This window comes from Geotrypetes seraphini, chromosome 2 (genome assembly GCF_902459505.1).
Source record: "Geotrypetes seraphini chromosome 2, aGeoSer1.1, whole genome shotgun sequence".
Taxonomy (NCBI): Eukaryota; Metazoa; Chordata; class Amphibia; order Gymnophiona; family Dermophiidae; genus Geotrypetes; species Geotrypetes seraphini.
This window is the reverse complement of record NC_047085.1, coordinates 424,096,779-424,112,112: the sequence shown is the minus strand read 5'-3', so window position 1 is coordinate 424,112,112 and position 15,334 is coordinate 424,096,779. Positions and strand designations below refer to the sequence as shown.

The 15,334-nt window shown below is 45.9% G+C and overlaps 1 protein-coding gene across 1 annotated transcript in view; it reads left to right on the top strand.

Annotated features, from left to right (window-relative positions):
* The window catches only part of LOC117354177 (pituitary tumor-transforming gene 1 protein-interacting protein-like), a 108,677-nt gene that overhangs the window by 82,111 nt on the left and 11,232 nt on the right, over positions 1-15,334 (top strand). Inside the window, exon 6 of the mRNA XM_033931190.1 lies at positions 939-985. Coding sequence (XP_033787081.1) covers positions 939-985 — 47 coding nt within the window. The remainder of the gene's footprint in view (positions 1-938; positions 986-15,334) is intronic.

Below are 15,334 nucleotides of genomic sequence, written 5' to 3'. Positions count from 1 at the left end.
CTGCCGGAACCCCCCCCCCCGTAGATTGCACGGCAGGAGGGTACCCTCCCACGTAGATCGCCTGGAAACGCCCACCCCCCAGACCCACCCCCACTAGAACCCTTCCTAACCCACCCCCAGACACCCTTCTAACTTTTTTGTTGAACAGACGGATGGGTCCCCCCAGCCTGGCAGGCCTGCCTCTGTCTACTGGGCCTGCCCCTTCCCAGTGCATTGTGGGATGCACCTAGGAGGGGCCTAATGCCTGATTGGCCCAGGTGCCTAAGGGGGTTCGAGGGGTTCTAGTAGGGGTGGGGGTGGAGGGGGTCCAGGGGGTGGGGTGGGCTGGGCGATCTATGGAGGGGGTTCCAGCAGGAGGGATTGGGCATCCCTCCTGCCGCGATGGCCGCTAAACTTATCACAGCAGGGAGATCCCTTGCCATGATAAGCTCAGCAGCTGCATCTACTTACAATGTAGGCTAGTATTTTGCTGGCCTAGGGAGAAGCATACATCTACCTAGGTCCGCCTAAGGCTACTTCCAGGCCAAACCATGCCCAAGCCTAGCCTTAGGTAGGTTTGCGCGCCTCCCTAGTCTCCCAGAGGCGCCTCCAATGTAGGCGGCTTGCCTCGGGAGGTTTGTTTTTTTTTTTTAAATGTGCGTCCTGATTGTGCGGGATGCCATTTATAGAATCCGGGCCTATGTAAGTAATTAGTGTAAAGGCTGTGGCCTTCTCTGATTATAGTTCTAAAGTTTGAGAGTATTTGATTTACCTTCAGAACTTTCTAATTTAGATATGAAACGAAGTAGGGTTTTAACTCCATTCTTCATATACCTGCTTTCAAAGATGTTCTTCCCCAGTTCTGTGTCTTTGGAAACATTACTATGATAATAGTTTTCTTCTTCCTCTTATCAGATCACAAAAGTGTAATATTTGTTTTATTCTAATTCTCATTACAGAAAGAATGAAAGAAAGGCAAAGCATGATGAGATACGCAAGAAATATGGTATGTATAACTAAACTTCTGTTAATATGAGAAATAATTTCCTGTGTAATGGCTAGGCAGAATTAAAATTGAGAGAAATACAGTAGACCTCCTGCCCTCTGTGTAGACTTGACAAGTAGAAATATGTAACCAGTATAAATTAAGGTGGCAATTCAATAAATTGCCCCCAAAATGTAGGCCCAAAACAAAAGGAACAAAAACTGTGGAGTCCAATGTTCTTGACATGATATTTATTAAGATGCAATAAAAGAAATTCAGTTATCCACTTTACAAAGTGACTAACACAACAGTTGGTGGCATACCCAACATGGTCCATGTTTCGGCTAACTATAGCCTTCCTCTGGGGAACAGGTCAATGAACACTCGATGGTATGAGAAGGTGGATACAAATATAAGGAAGGCTATAGTTAGCTGAAACACAGGAGGGGCCTTAGGCGACTGAACCAGTCATGGCCTTTGGCCTCTCCCCGTTCATCACTTGATGCACTAGGGAGGGGAAGGCCCACCATTTATGACTGGCGGGCCCGAAACAGAAGCCGCAGAGCGGGCTTCCTGCTTCCAACTTTTTAAAAAGGTACAGGGAAGGCTCGGGGGGTATCTGGTGGCAGGAGGGAGTGGGCATCCCTCCTGCCATTTATTTTGGGTTCAGGGGGACAGTAGCTCAGGGTGCCTGGCGCAGTTGGGACCATGGTGGAGAGGTGTTCTGCGTGGCAGGAGGGAGTGGGCATCCCTCCTGCCATGTTTGGGGGATACAGTGGCTCGGGGTTATCTGGGGCAGGGGAGGGGCCATGGCACGGGGGCATACCCCCTGCCAATTTTCTCTCATGCCTCATTTGTTGGGGGTCATGGGGGAGAGCCATCATTGGTGGTGGGGGACTTTTTTCTTTTCTTTTTTTATAGAACAGATATTTTGCATACGTGTAACACATGCAAAATGTCTGTGTCAATGGCAAAAAAACAGGCAGACCTGTCGGTAACACAGTTACTGACAGGTCTAGCTAGACCAGTCTTTTTTTCCAATCACTAAACCCCCCCTTTTTTTTTTTTTTAATAATAACCAAGCGATGTTAGTGCATCAATCGCTTGGCTACTTGGTATGTGGTTTTAGCTAATTTGCATGGATATTTGAGCTTTAGAGCAGATGTGGCTGCTTTTTTTAAAAAAAAAACATCTTACCTGTAAAGTACTGAGCACCAATAGCAGAGGAGTTCAAAATTAGTTAGAGACCAATTTTAAAACAGAATTAGCAGGAATAACCTCTCCATTGCAAAATGAAACAAGAATTGTGTTTTAATTGAAAAATATTGGCAGCCACTAAACCGCTTATCATGATTTATCCAGTGACAATTGTGTTGAAAACAAGATTTGTTGTTCCTGCCAGCTGTGATGCATGGTTAATTCAGAGAATATAATGTTCAGTGGATTTGAAATAATTGGATTTTTAAAAAATGTATTTCTTTACAGACTATTGAGGGCTTTTGTTGGTTTTTCTTTTCTTAACCTAAATAGTTTCCTTCTGCTAACCTAATGGCTTTTTCTGTATAAAATTATGCACAATACTATGAATATAAGCTAGTGTTCCCTCCGCCGACTGTAGTTTGGTCTCAGTTTTGTGAGAATAATCAAGCTGATTCTGAAACGTAATTCTCCAGCTGAACTTTTCAAGTTTGTGCATTTGCATTCTCATTTCCTTTGGCTATCTAATGCTAAATACACATGACGTTAGAATGTGTTTGAAAAATACCAGTGTCAAATGAAAGACAGAAAATTATGAAAGATGTTTATTATATCATTCTTCCTCTCAGTTGCCCAGCAAATGGGATTCAGGGCTAAATGGGGAAAGGATGAGTGGCAGACTAATGATACCTTTATTAGCCCCTAGGATGATCTTGTCAGAAATGTCAACCCTTGGTTGGCTTTAAGGGAATGTCTTTCTTTTTCCCTTTTTCCCACCAATCCTTCTAACTTCATTTAAATGGTAATTACACATTTATAATGCATTGAGGATGTCACTCACGCTTGCCTCGGTCCTAGAGGAGGACCATGGCAAGCAGCAAGGATTTAGTCACTGACTTCTGGGTTTTGATTGATGTGGTGGTTTTTGTTGCAAAGTATGCTTATTTCATATAAGTGTACTTGCACATGTTTTACTTAGATGTTACTACATAGATAATTTACATTAGTATATGGAAAATGTAAGTTTTGGGGTTTTTTTAAGATTTCCATTAGACCTTTGGCATAGCAAAAATTACACCATTGAGTCTCCTGTCTATGGCAGAAGGCTTAAAGAGATTAGATTTGCAGAAGATTCTATATTAGTTTGGTACTGTGGGAGACCCTCTATTCACAGCTTTAGAGGTAGTAAATTGCCATATTCTTTGTCACTGATGTGCTTATGATGAAAAATACTCTCTCATTTTAATTTTAATTTTATCTATACATTTCCCCTCATGGGGATTAGGGGCGGAACGGACCCATGAATACGGAAAACCCACAAATAACTTAAAGGCAACAGTGCTTCCCCCAAGCTTTGTTTCTTACGGTCTGCTTCGTAGCGCAAGCTCCTCTGTCGTTCCACGCCTTTTCAAAAGATGTCTTCAGCCGTCGGAGCAATAGCGAGGGGTGGTTCCACATTCTCCCTTACAGTCGTGTTCAGTGCAGGAGCTAGGAGGGAGAGGAGGGTAAACTGTAGTTCATTGTCCTTAGCAACAAGGTAAGAAAGAAAGACATACTGTAAGTGAAACTTCATGGGGAAAAGTGCCCGCTTAGCAATGCTGCACACTGAAGAAAGTGCTGGGATGATGTCATTTTGGGGGGGAGGAGCCAGCATGGTAAAAATCGAGAATAATCGAAATCGCGAGTAATAAAACCGCGAATACGGAGGAAGAGCTGTAGCCCTGAAGAATAAAGGAAACAACCATAAGTTCTGGCAAGTTAAGTATAAAGCACTGTAAGGCAGGCAAAAAGGTTGCCATAGAAGCAAAAATTTGTAACAAAATTATGAGGTCTGACAATTAAGTTCATGAACTTGCCACCGTGTGCTTACGTTGGCAGCACTGTACAAACAGCTTGGTGAGGTTTTATAACCTTATATATTATATTATATTAGTGGTATATCAGTGTCTCACAGCTGTGTTTGTGTAGCGGTGTCTTGCTGAGTAGCGTTCATTATTGTTGCATGTTTTTGTGTGCCATCATGAGAATGTCAGATCTTGAATTAGAGCAACAAACAAACATTAAATTTCTTGTTTAAACTTGGCAAGAGTGGAAGTGGAATCAGGGACATGTTAATCCAAGTTTATGGGGGGTAATGACATGAAGAAAATGGCAGTGTACAAATGGATTAAATGTTTTTCTGAGGGGAGCGAAAGCGTCAATGATGAAGAGAGGCCAGGGCAGCCAACAAGCAGAACTGACAAAAACATAGCAAAAAGTTATCGAATTGTCGGCTGACTGTAGGAAGCATAGCAGACCAATTAAATATCGACAGGAAAAATCATAACTGAAAATCTTGGCATGAGAAAGGTGTATGCAAAAATGGTCCCGAAGGAGCTCACTGATGAACAAAAACAAAGGAGAGTTGAAGTTTGCCAAGACCTTTTGGGCAAGATGATGTTTTGGGCTATGTTATCACTGATGATGAAAACATGAGTGTACTAATACGACCTTGAAACAAACCGTCAAAGTGTACAATGGAAGTCAGCCAATTCTCCTCGACCTTAAAGGTTCTGTCAGTCAAGAGTCAAAACGAAGTTGCTAACCTTTTTTCATATCAGAGGGATTATTCGTTATGAATTTGTACCAATGGGACAAACTGCAGACCTCAGAGCATACCCTGAAGAAAACCACAACATGGTGGCCGAAACGTCGGTTTCTACCTGACAAGACGCAGTGAGACCCGGAAACCTGCAACAAGCACGATGCCAGCTACATAAACCCTGAGAGAACATATAATCCAGCTTCACGGGGAGAACATCTTAAACTCACCAGAGACTCTTCCATTCTATGGTGGGGAGGGGAAGAGACCAACTGATTTTCCCACCAAAATTCAAATTGGTGACCAACGGACTGCCCTGTTCCCAATCAGATCAGTGGACTCACTATTTATAAAGACAAACTGCAAACCTCGCAGCATACCCTGAAGAAAGCCACAGCATGGCGGTTGAAACACTGGTTTCTACCTGACTAGATGCATCAAGACCCGGAAACCTGCAACAAGCACCAATGCCAGCTGTGGAAACCCTGAGAGGTCATAAATATTATTTGTGATGGGGCCAGAGTCAGCACTGAAAAGTATGCTATAAAGATTGCCCCAAGATGGGTGCTCTTTATTGAACATTTAGCACCAGAATCTGTACCCAACTTAGGGCATAAGCATTTACATCAACCGAAACCAGGTGTAAATCCCAGCACGTAAGTTGAGTGCAATTCCCCCAAATTTTATAGTACTGTGCGCATTTTAAGGGAACACCCCTCCCATCGTAATGCCCCCTTTTCAGATCCGCATGGAAACACTTAGACACTATATTATAACAGGGCATATTAGTGTAGCTCTGTGTCAATATGCCATTTTGGGGAGTAGATTGGAGGGCAAAGGTGCCCATGTCAAGCAGGGTTTTGAAAAGCTAGATTGTGCCTCATGTCTCAAGTCACCAGTTTATCATCTTTTACATTATTATATCTTGTTGACAGGCATTTATTATGTATAAAAGTTGCCAAATCTTGTCCTTGAGGGCTGCAGGGTTACATAGGACATGTTTGTTAACAGCAACTTTAGCTTCTGATTCATTTACATATTTTGGGCCAGGAAGCACTGATGTGGCATTTTCTGTTTTTATATCGTATGAACCGATGAAGAATACTGCTGGCGAGTATTATAAAAGTTCAACTGATGTATTAATATATTCTTCATAAATCTTAACAGTACTCTTTTCTTAACGTGCTCAGCATAGAATACAGGCTAGTGCAGAAAAAAAAAAAGTACTGGTTTGCATATGTTTTGTCTGCCATTTTCATATCATTTGCTCATTTTTAAAAATTGAAACATGCCACTGTTTATCTCAGTTGCCTAGTGAGTCAAGCAAAAGTAACATGTCACATTGCAAGAAAAAAGAAAAGGCAGGACCCCAGTTGGAAGAAGTAATTATCAGGAACCGTTCTATTCTCTTCATAATTTAAAAAAAATGGTAGTCGGGGACTAGTACAGAGGGTAAACGTTTCCCTTCAGGCATATATTTTATTTCATTTTGAGGGATTTGGGCTAATCCTTGAGCTTTTTAAATGAAGTATTCCCATGGGAAAAAGATTCATTCAGTACAAAAGAAATTATACCTAGGTTAGGGTAAATATGTACTTAGAAAATTGACTATAACTACTCAGGATTTCTGCAGTATGTGAAGTTTTCTGTATTTAGGCCTTGATTTGTGGTTTAGTGTGCTTTTACTAATGTGAAATTTTAAATCTCTATACATTGTTTAAAAGATGGATGGGACTTTGTACCTGGCATGAGTCCTGGGTCGCTTTCTCTGTGGTCTAGGAAGGGCTTGTATTATTTGTCTCAAGTATTGTAGTCTGATGGTACGATGCAATCATTTCAGATGTTAAAAGACTCCTTACACCTGGTGGCTGGGGATTGGTTCTCTTATAGACAACTGCAGCATTATGTTCATTCCCTCCCCAGCCTGGCTTTGTCGGAAGATATTCAAGAGAAACTGTCAGAATCCCTCTGTTTGACTGCGCAGGTACCCATACCGTTGCGTTTTCATCACCGCTTTTTGCAGGAGCTGGCAGGTGATTTGGATTGTGAGACTCTGGCAACCAAATGGACTCAGGATCTACAGCTGCAACTTTCTGCTGCCATGCTGAAGCGGAGTGTTAAGCTGGGGGCCAAACTATTGGTCTCTGCAGCGGAAAGAGAGCGGTACTATAAATTCCTGGTTCGGGCTTATTTTGCACCTAACAGAGCACATACTAGTCCTATGGACAGTTGCCCTAAATGTGCTGCCTCCAGAGCCACTTTGGGCCATATGTTTTGGTTATGTCCAGACATTCAGGCATACTGGAGACGCCTCTGTTTCCAGATCAAATCTTTGTGGAACAGCACTTGGGTGCCCACGGATAAATTTCTTTTTACCTTGAAACTTTCGTTGATCTCTGTTCGACCAGGCACTGATGCCTTTGTTCAAAAAGCTATTTTTATGGGACTCAAAACTATCCTTCAATGCTGGCTGACTCCGCATACTCCCCCGGTGGCGGACCCAAATGATTCCATTGGCAGGGTATGAGCGCCAGGCTATCTCTGATATGGACTCTAAGCAAGGCACATTGTTTCTTCGACTTTGGTTGCCTTTCTGTTCTACTTTGACACCCACTGCTAGAAGCAGACTTTTGAACTGACATGCTCATTATCCCAGGACAAGCAGGCAGCATATTCTTAACACATGGGTGACGTCACCGACGGAGCCCTCGGTACGGACCTTTTTAACTAGAAGTTTCTAGTTGGCCGCACCGCGCGTGCGCGAGTGCCTTCCCGCCCGACGGAGGAGTGCGTGGTCCCCAGTTTCTTCGTTTCCGCAGAGCGAAGAAGACGTGTGTGTTTTTTCAACGGCCGTTGAAACCACTTTTTTGCCTTCCCGCTCGCGCTTTTTTCCTTAATTTTTCTTCCTTTACCTTCGGGTTTATTTTTCTTTGATTTGACAAAAAAAAAAAAAAAAAAAAAAAACTTTGCTTTTTTCCCTTTTTCTTTCGTTTTTGCCCCAGCGGGGCCTGTTGCCAGTATACAAGCCTCGGGCTTCGATTTTGCGGAGGCTATCTTCCCCTTCATGCCCCCGCAGGTCGGTTTTAAGAAGTGCCAGCGGTGTGCGCGCCCGATCTCCATAACTGACCCACACAATTGGTGTTTGCAGTGTCTGGGTCCGGAGCATCGGGCGGACTCCTGCACCCGCTGTGCTACTCTTCAAAAAAGAACCCTTAAAAACCGAAGAATTCAGCAAACTCTCCTCTTCGGCACCGAGTCGGCGATGGAATCCTCACCTTCAACAGCGGTACCTCAAAAATCGGCACCGTCGTCCTCGACACCGACCGACCCCGCATCGGCGTCACTGGCGCCAGGTAAGCCGGCTAAGAAGCCTTCCTCTTCCCTCGAGCGCCCTCCGGCTACGGTGGCGACACCGTCCCTACCGGCATCGCACCGGTCCCGCAAACGCTCCGCCCCGATCTCGGTGAGTGCCTCGTCATCGGCCTCCTCATCGCCGGGGCGTGGAGCGGCATCTAAGGAACCGAAGAAAAAGAAAGCGGTTCCGATGCCACCCCTAGATGACCGTATCTCGGCCATCTTAAAGGCTCAACTCCAAGAACAGTTGAAGAAACAACTTGAACAACTGTTGCCCACTATCCTGGCACCGCTCCTTCCGGTACCAGACCGGCCCGAGCCCCGTACCGAGCCCCCGGTGTCCACCCCTTCGGTACCGGTGAACACATCCATGCCGATCCTTTCGGCCCACCAACTGCAAGGCGATCCGGTGGTTCTTTCTCAGGCCACATTGGATCCTCCTCGGCACCAGGCGGTACGGCATTCTTCTCGGGACCGAGATAGACGCCGGTCGTCCTCCCCTGGTACCGTTTCGGTGCGCTCTGGAAAGTCCTTGTCTAAAACTCGACATACCGCGCCCTCCACCCCAGTGTCTCGACCAGAAGTCAGGGACCCTGACTTATGGGAGGAAACTCCTCTCGGTACCGAGGAGGATCCCTCCTCATCTGATGAGGAACCATCGGCACCCGATGCCACCTCTAAACCAGAGCAGTCCTCATTTTCAAAATTTTTGAGAGAAATGTCTGCTGCTCTATCCCTTCCTCTGGAATCGGACTCAAAAAACTCTCAAGCCTTTCTAGAGGCTCTAGACTTTGAGCAACCTCCTAAGGAGTTCCTCAAGCTTCCCGTACATGACATTCTACGGGAAACGTTCTACAAAAACTTGGAAAATCCCCTCACGGTACCGGGAGCCCCCCATAAACTGGACAACCTTTACCGTGTCATTCCCATTCCTGGATTCGACAAATCTCAATTGCCCCATGAGTCCCTTCTGGTTGAATCCACCTTAAAAAAGACTCAGGGCTCCAGTGTCTATGCCTCTACCCCTCCTGGCAGAGAAGGTAAAACCATGGACAAGTTTGGCAAGAGGCTTTACCAGAATGCCATGCTTGCAAACAGGGCAAACAACTATTCCTTCCATTTTTCCTTCTACCTGAAACATTTGGTCCAACAACTGTCTGCCCTCCAAAAGTACCTTCCTGAGCGCAAGGTCCCGCTATTCCAACAGCACATCTCTGGCCTTCTCCAAATGCGCAAGTATATGGTCCGCTCGATATACGACTCCTTCGAGCTCACCTCTCGGGCCTCTGCCATGGCCGTAGCCATGCGTCGCTTGGCCTGGCTCAGAGTCTCCGACCTGGACATCAACCACCAGGATCGTCTGGCCAACGCCCCCTGTCTCGGGGATGAGCTTTTTGGAGAGTCACTGGATTCCACCACACAGAAACTCTCTGCCCATGAGACCAGGTGGGACACCCTGATCAAGCCGAAAAAGAAGGCACCGCCTACCCGACCTTATCGGCCACAAACATCTTATCAACGGAGATTCTCAGCCAGACCACTCAACCCGCCTTCCCAGCAATCTCGGCGGCCCCGTCAACAGCAACATCATGCTCAGGCTCGATCTCAGGCCACTCAACCCTCTAAGCCTTCTCAGCCTACTAAACAAACTCAGCCCTTTTGACTCTTCTCTCCAGGGCATAGCCAGTCATCCACCCTTGCTACCTCTTCCACAACCCATCGGAGGTCGTCTCACCATTTTCTCCAGCCGTTGGGAAGTCATTACGTCGGACCAGTGGGTCCTCAACATCATCCGCCACGGCTACTCTCTCAACTTCCAGACTCTACCTCCGGACAACCTTCCCGTAGAGTCTGCTTCAAACTCATCCCAAACCCCCCTCCTCCTGAGGGAGGTTCAATCCCTCCTCCTTCTCAATGCCATCGAAGAAGTACCTCCAGATCAAAGGGGTCAGGGATTCTACTCCCGCTACTTCCTGATCCCCAAAAAGACGGGAGACCTCCGTCCCATTCTCGATCTCAGGGACCTCAACAAGTGTCTGGTCAAGGAGAAGTTCAGAATGCTCTCCCTTGCCACGCTTTACCCTCTTCTTTCTCAACACGACTGGCTATGTTCCCTGGACCTCAAAGAGGCCTACACTCACATCTCCATCAACCAGAATTCTCGCCGCTACCTACGGTTCCAGGTACTGCACCATCACTATCAGTACAAGGTGCTACCGTTCGGCCTAGCTTCCTCACCCAGGGTCTTCACCAAGTGCCTTATAGTGGTAGCGGCCTTCCTCAGGTCTCACAACCTCCAGGTGTTCCCCTACTTGGACGATTGGTTGGTGAAAGCACCTTCATCTCAACTCGTGCTACAAGCCACTCATCACACCATCTCTCTCCTCCACCTCTTGGGGTTCGAGATCAACTACCCCAAGTCGCACTTGCTTCCCACCCAGCGACTTCAATTCATTGGAGCAGTTCTGGACACCACGCTTATGAGGGCCTTTCTCCCCTCCGATCGCCAGCGGACCCTGCTCCATCTCTGCCGTCAGGTACTCATGCACCCCTCCATCCCTGCCCGACAGATGATGGTCCTACTGGGTCACATGGCCTCCACGGTGCATGTCCTTCCTCTGGCACGCCTCCACCTTCGTACGCCTCAGTGGACTCTCGCCAACCAATGGTCACAGACTACGGACCTTCTTTCTCATCCCATCTCTGTGACATCATCTCTTCAGCAATCTCTCCAATGGTGGTTGAACTCCTCAAATCTTTCCAGGGGCCTGCTTTTTCATCTGCCCCCCCACTCTATGATCATCACCACAGATGCGTCCCCTTACGCGTGGGGAGCTCACCTAGGAGATCTACGCACCCAGGGACTTTGGACCCCACAGGAGCGTCGTCATCACATCAATTTTCTGGAACTCAGAGCCATGTTCTATGCCCTCAAGGCTTTCCAACATCTCCTCTGCCCTCAAGTTCTCCTCCTTTGCACGGACAATCAAGTCGCCATGTACTACATAAACAAGCAAGGCGGCACCGGATCTCGCCCCCTTTGTGTGGAGGCTCTGCGCATCTGGACCTGGGCCACGGACCGCAATCTCTTTCTCAGGGCGGTCTATATCCAGGGAGAACAGAACTCTCTGGCCGACAATCTCAGTCGCATCCTTCAACCCCACGAGTGGACGTTGGACCCTCCGACTCTGCTCTCCATCTTTGCTCGATGGGGCACTCCGCAGGTGGACCTCTTTGCAGCTCCTCACAATCATCAGCTGCCCCAATTCTGCTCCAGACTCTTCTCTCCTCACCGTCTGGCCCCGGATGCATTCCTGCTCGATTGGAGGGATCGGTTCCTGTATGCCTTCCCTCCACTTCCTCTGATGTTGCGGACCTTGTCCAAACTCCGCAAAGACCACGCCTCCATGATTCTTATCGCACCTCGGTGGCCTCGCCAACACTGGTTCTCACTCCTGCTCCAGCTCAGCTCCAGGGAACCCATTCTACTTCCTGTGTTTCCTACTCTACTTACGCAACAGCATCAGTCTCTGCTACATCCCAATCTGTCCTCGCTCCACCTGACAGCTTGGTTTCTCTCGGGCTGACCTCTCCGGAGAATCTATCTCAACCGGTCCGCCTCATTTTGGACGCTTCCAGGAAACCGGCCACTCTCCAATGTTACCATCAGAAGTGGACCAGATTTTCCTCCTGGTGTCTCCGGCATCATCAAGAACCCACCTCCTTAGCGGTGGAAACTGTCTTGGAATATTTGCTCTCACTGTCCAACGCTGGCCTCAAAACTACCTCCATCAGAGTCCACCTCAGTGCCATCACTGCGTTTCATGAGCCTATTCTCGGAAAACCCCTCACGGCTCATCCTCTGGTTTCCAGATTTATGAGAGGTCTCTTCAATATCAAACCGCCTCTCAAGCCTCCTCCTGTCGTCTGGGACCTCAATGTGGTTCTCTCAGCGCTCATGAAACCTCCGTTTGAGCCTCTTGCCACTACTTCGCTCAGGCTTCTTACCTGGAAGGTGCTTTTCCTAATTGCCATCACCTCTGCCAGGAGGGTTAGCGAACTGCATGCACTGGTTGCTGACCCACCATTCACTGTCTTTCACCATGACAAGGTTGTTCTGCGTACCCACCCTAAATTCCTTCCCAAGGTGGTCTCGGCTTTTCACCTCAACCAGTCCATTGTGTTGCCCGTCTTCTTCCCTAAGCCTCACTCGCATCCTGGGGAACAGGCGTTGCACACGCTGGATTGTAAGCGTGCCCTTGCTTACTACCTTGATCGTACCAGAGCTCACCGAACATCCCCTCAGCTGTTTTTATCTTTCGATCCCAACCGTTTGGGTCGTCCTGTCTCCAAACGGACACTTTCAAATTGGCTTGCTGCCTGTATTGCTTTCTGCTATGCTCGGGCCGGTCTCTCACTGGAAGGAACTGTCACGGCCCACAGAGTCCGAGCTATGGCTGCTTCTGTAGCTTTCCTCCGTTCCACGCCCATCGAGGAAATCTGCAAGGCGGCCACTTGGTCCTCAGTTCACACGTTCACTACTCACTACTGTCTGGATGCGTTCTCCAGACGGGATGGACACTTCGGCCAATCTGTGTTACAAAATTTATTTTCCTAATGGCCAACCATCCCACCTCCCTCTTTGTTAGCTTGGAGGTCACCCATGTGTTAAGAATATGCTGCCTGCTTGTCCTGGGATAAAGCACAGTTACTTACCGTAACAGGTGTTATCCAGGGACAGCAGGCAGATATTCTTACGTCCCTCCCACCTCCCCGGGTTGGCTTCTTAGCTGGCTTATCCTAACTGGGGACCACGCACTCCTCCGTCGGGCGGGAAGGCACTCGCGCACGCGTGGTGCGGCCAACTAGAAACTTCTAGTTAAAAAGGTCCGTACCGAGGGCTCCGTCGGTGACGTCACCCATGTGTTAAGAATATCTGCCTGCTGTCCCTGGATAACACCTGTTACGGTAAGTAACTGTGCTACTTGATTTAGCTGTTCCCGCGGGGGACAGGGTAGGGAGGACTTTTGTATTGTATCTGTGCTTTACTGTGTGTGTGTTTACTTTGTTTGTTCTTTGGAAACTTAATAAGATTTAAACATAAAAGATGGATGAAACAGAGAAAAAAGAGAGACAATTTAATCTCCATGTCTGCTTTAAAGAAGAGAATTTATTTCTCGCAACTGATAAGACATATTCCACATTCAGAATATTCAAGTATTAATCGTTAGTTATGTGTCACATCTGAGAACAAAGTAAGATAGGGGTGTAAGATAATGTAATTCAAATCGTAAGCTTTCTTCTAAGAATTTTATTTCATCAGAATCCAGTTTGTTTTCCTTTCAAAGTGAGGCTTAAAGTTGTGGCATGCCGAGAACACAATTTCTTGTTCTTCAAAACTCCTTATGCCAAAATTCTTTCTATTGTGTGCTGTCTCTTTAAGAGGCACAGGTTTTTGGAAAGGTAAAATGTGAGAGAAATATGTCAACTTCAGACACAGGCAAGATATTTTCTAACTTAGTAGTGCCTGAAAGACTTCTAACTTCCTAAGCAAGCTTGTTGATTTCGGCCTTTTGTCATTTGGCCTTTTGTCATTTTTTATGACCTGAGTAATAAAATGCCTTATCTTTCCCAAATAATCAAAGTTTGATGTCACACAGAATGCTATAATCTCTCAGCAAATGCTTTAATTTATTTCCCTGCAAGGGAATAATCTTCCCTTTCTACTTGTAAAGAGCATTTGAGCTGCTAAAGCACTTTTTCTATCTATTAAAGCAATTGTTTGGTATGCATTTGTAATAGGGAGCTCTAGATGGACATCTCAAAGTTTCTGGCCTGCTTAAAAAAAATACGCAGATGTAATTTTTGTTTTGTTCATGCTTATACTGGCAAAAAATATAAACTTTTTGTTTGCATTGTATAAGGAACCATTAAGGTGATAAAAGACATCACATTCATTTTATCAGGAGCCTACATATTTAACCTTGGTGCCAGACCAGTGCTTAGATGATGTTTGATTCATTCATTGTCTTTTTGTAACTGCTCAACTGTTTAACCCTGGTGAGTTAATGGAAAATGTAATCTGCCTTGCCATCCAATTTCCCAGGCATTACAAATCATTACAGACTAATATAAACCCTCTCATGTTCTGTTTATGGAAATTTTCTTTTGTTGATTGTCAGTGTAAGAGATAGAAGTGCCTGTTTGGGTTACATATAGAAGAATGTTGAGGTAACCCAAATATTGAAATAAAGATGATTGTCTCTAGAAATGTCCTCCCTCCTTTCTCTGCTTATAAACTAACCTTGATTTTGCTGCATACTGTGATAATCCGGGTCCCTCTCAGCCACAGAAACCTCTCTGCTTATAGCCTGGAATTACTCAAAATCTTGGAAAGTTCATTCCAGGCTATAAGCTATTCCAGGCTAGGGTTTTGTTTCTATTTTATTTGGGGGGGGAGGTTCTTTTCCAACTCAGCAAGAGAACTCAAAAAGTTCTAGCAATTTGTAATCGCAAATGTACGAAAAGTTATGTAAAGTTAGGTATGCAAAGTTTGTTAAGTAATGTAAAGAATTGTTTTATCATCGCCTGGAAATGACCAGCCATCTTCTAATGTAATCCGCTTAGAACCGCAAGGCACAAGCGGAATAGAAATCACTAATGTAATGTAAATGATATCAAATACAATCCATTTACGGTATCCAAAACCAAAAGTAATCCATGTGTTTCTGCCATTTTAACCAGGTTTCCCCAAAAGCAGCATTGCCTGGCTTAGCCTTAGAAATGGCTTTGGTAGACCTTTCAGCCAGTCGGTCCTCAAAAGGCTTTTGCTCTCTTTTCACGAAGTTCATTTACTGTCTGTTTCATAGATTCATACAAAAAAGAAAAAAGTGCCACACTTTCTTTTTCTTTGATACAGCCTCAATCAAGTGGGGCCAATCTAAGTGTGATCACCCACACCAGCTCTCGGTCTAGTCAGTGATCAAGCCTAGAATGTGGGCACGGTCTTGGCATGTCATTCTGATTTTCAACTAAATGTAGATGGTGCCCCTTTATAGACTTAAACTTCCATACGTGTAATCTGTCCTTAGAATACTGCTGAGAACCAGCTGTAAATTAGTATAGTACCCAGGAGAAGTAATATACTGACAGTATATTGTTTCCTGGTAGATGGATGTTGTTTATTAGGGGTTACCATTGTTTTGTTTCCATGGTTATTGCCGTTTGTTGATGCTGTA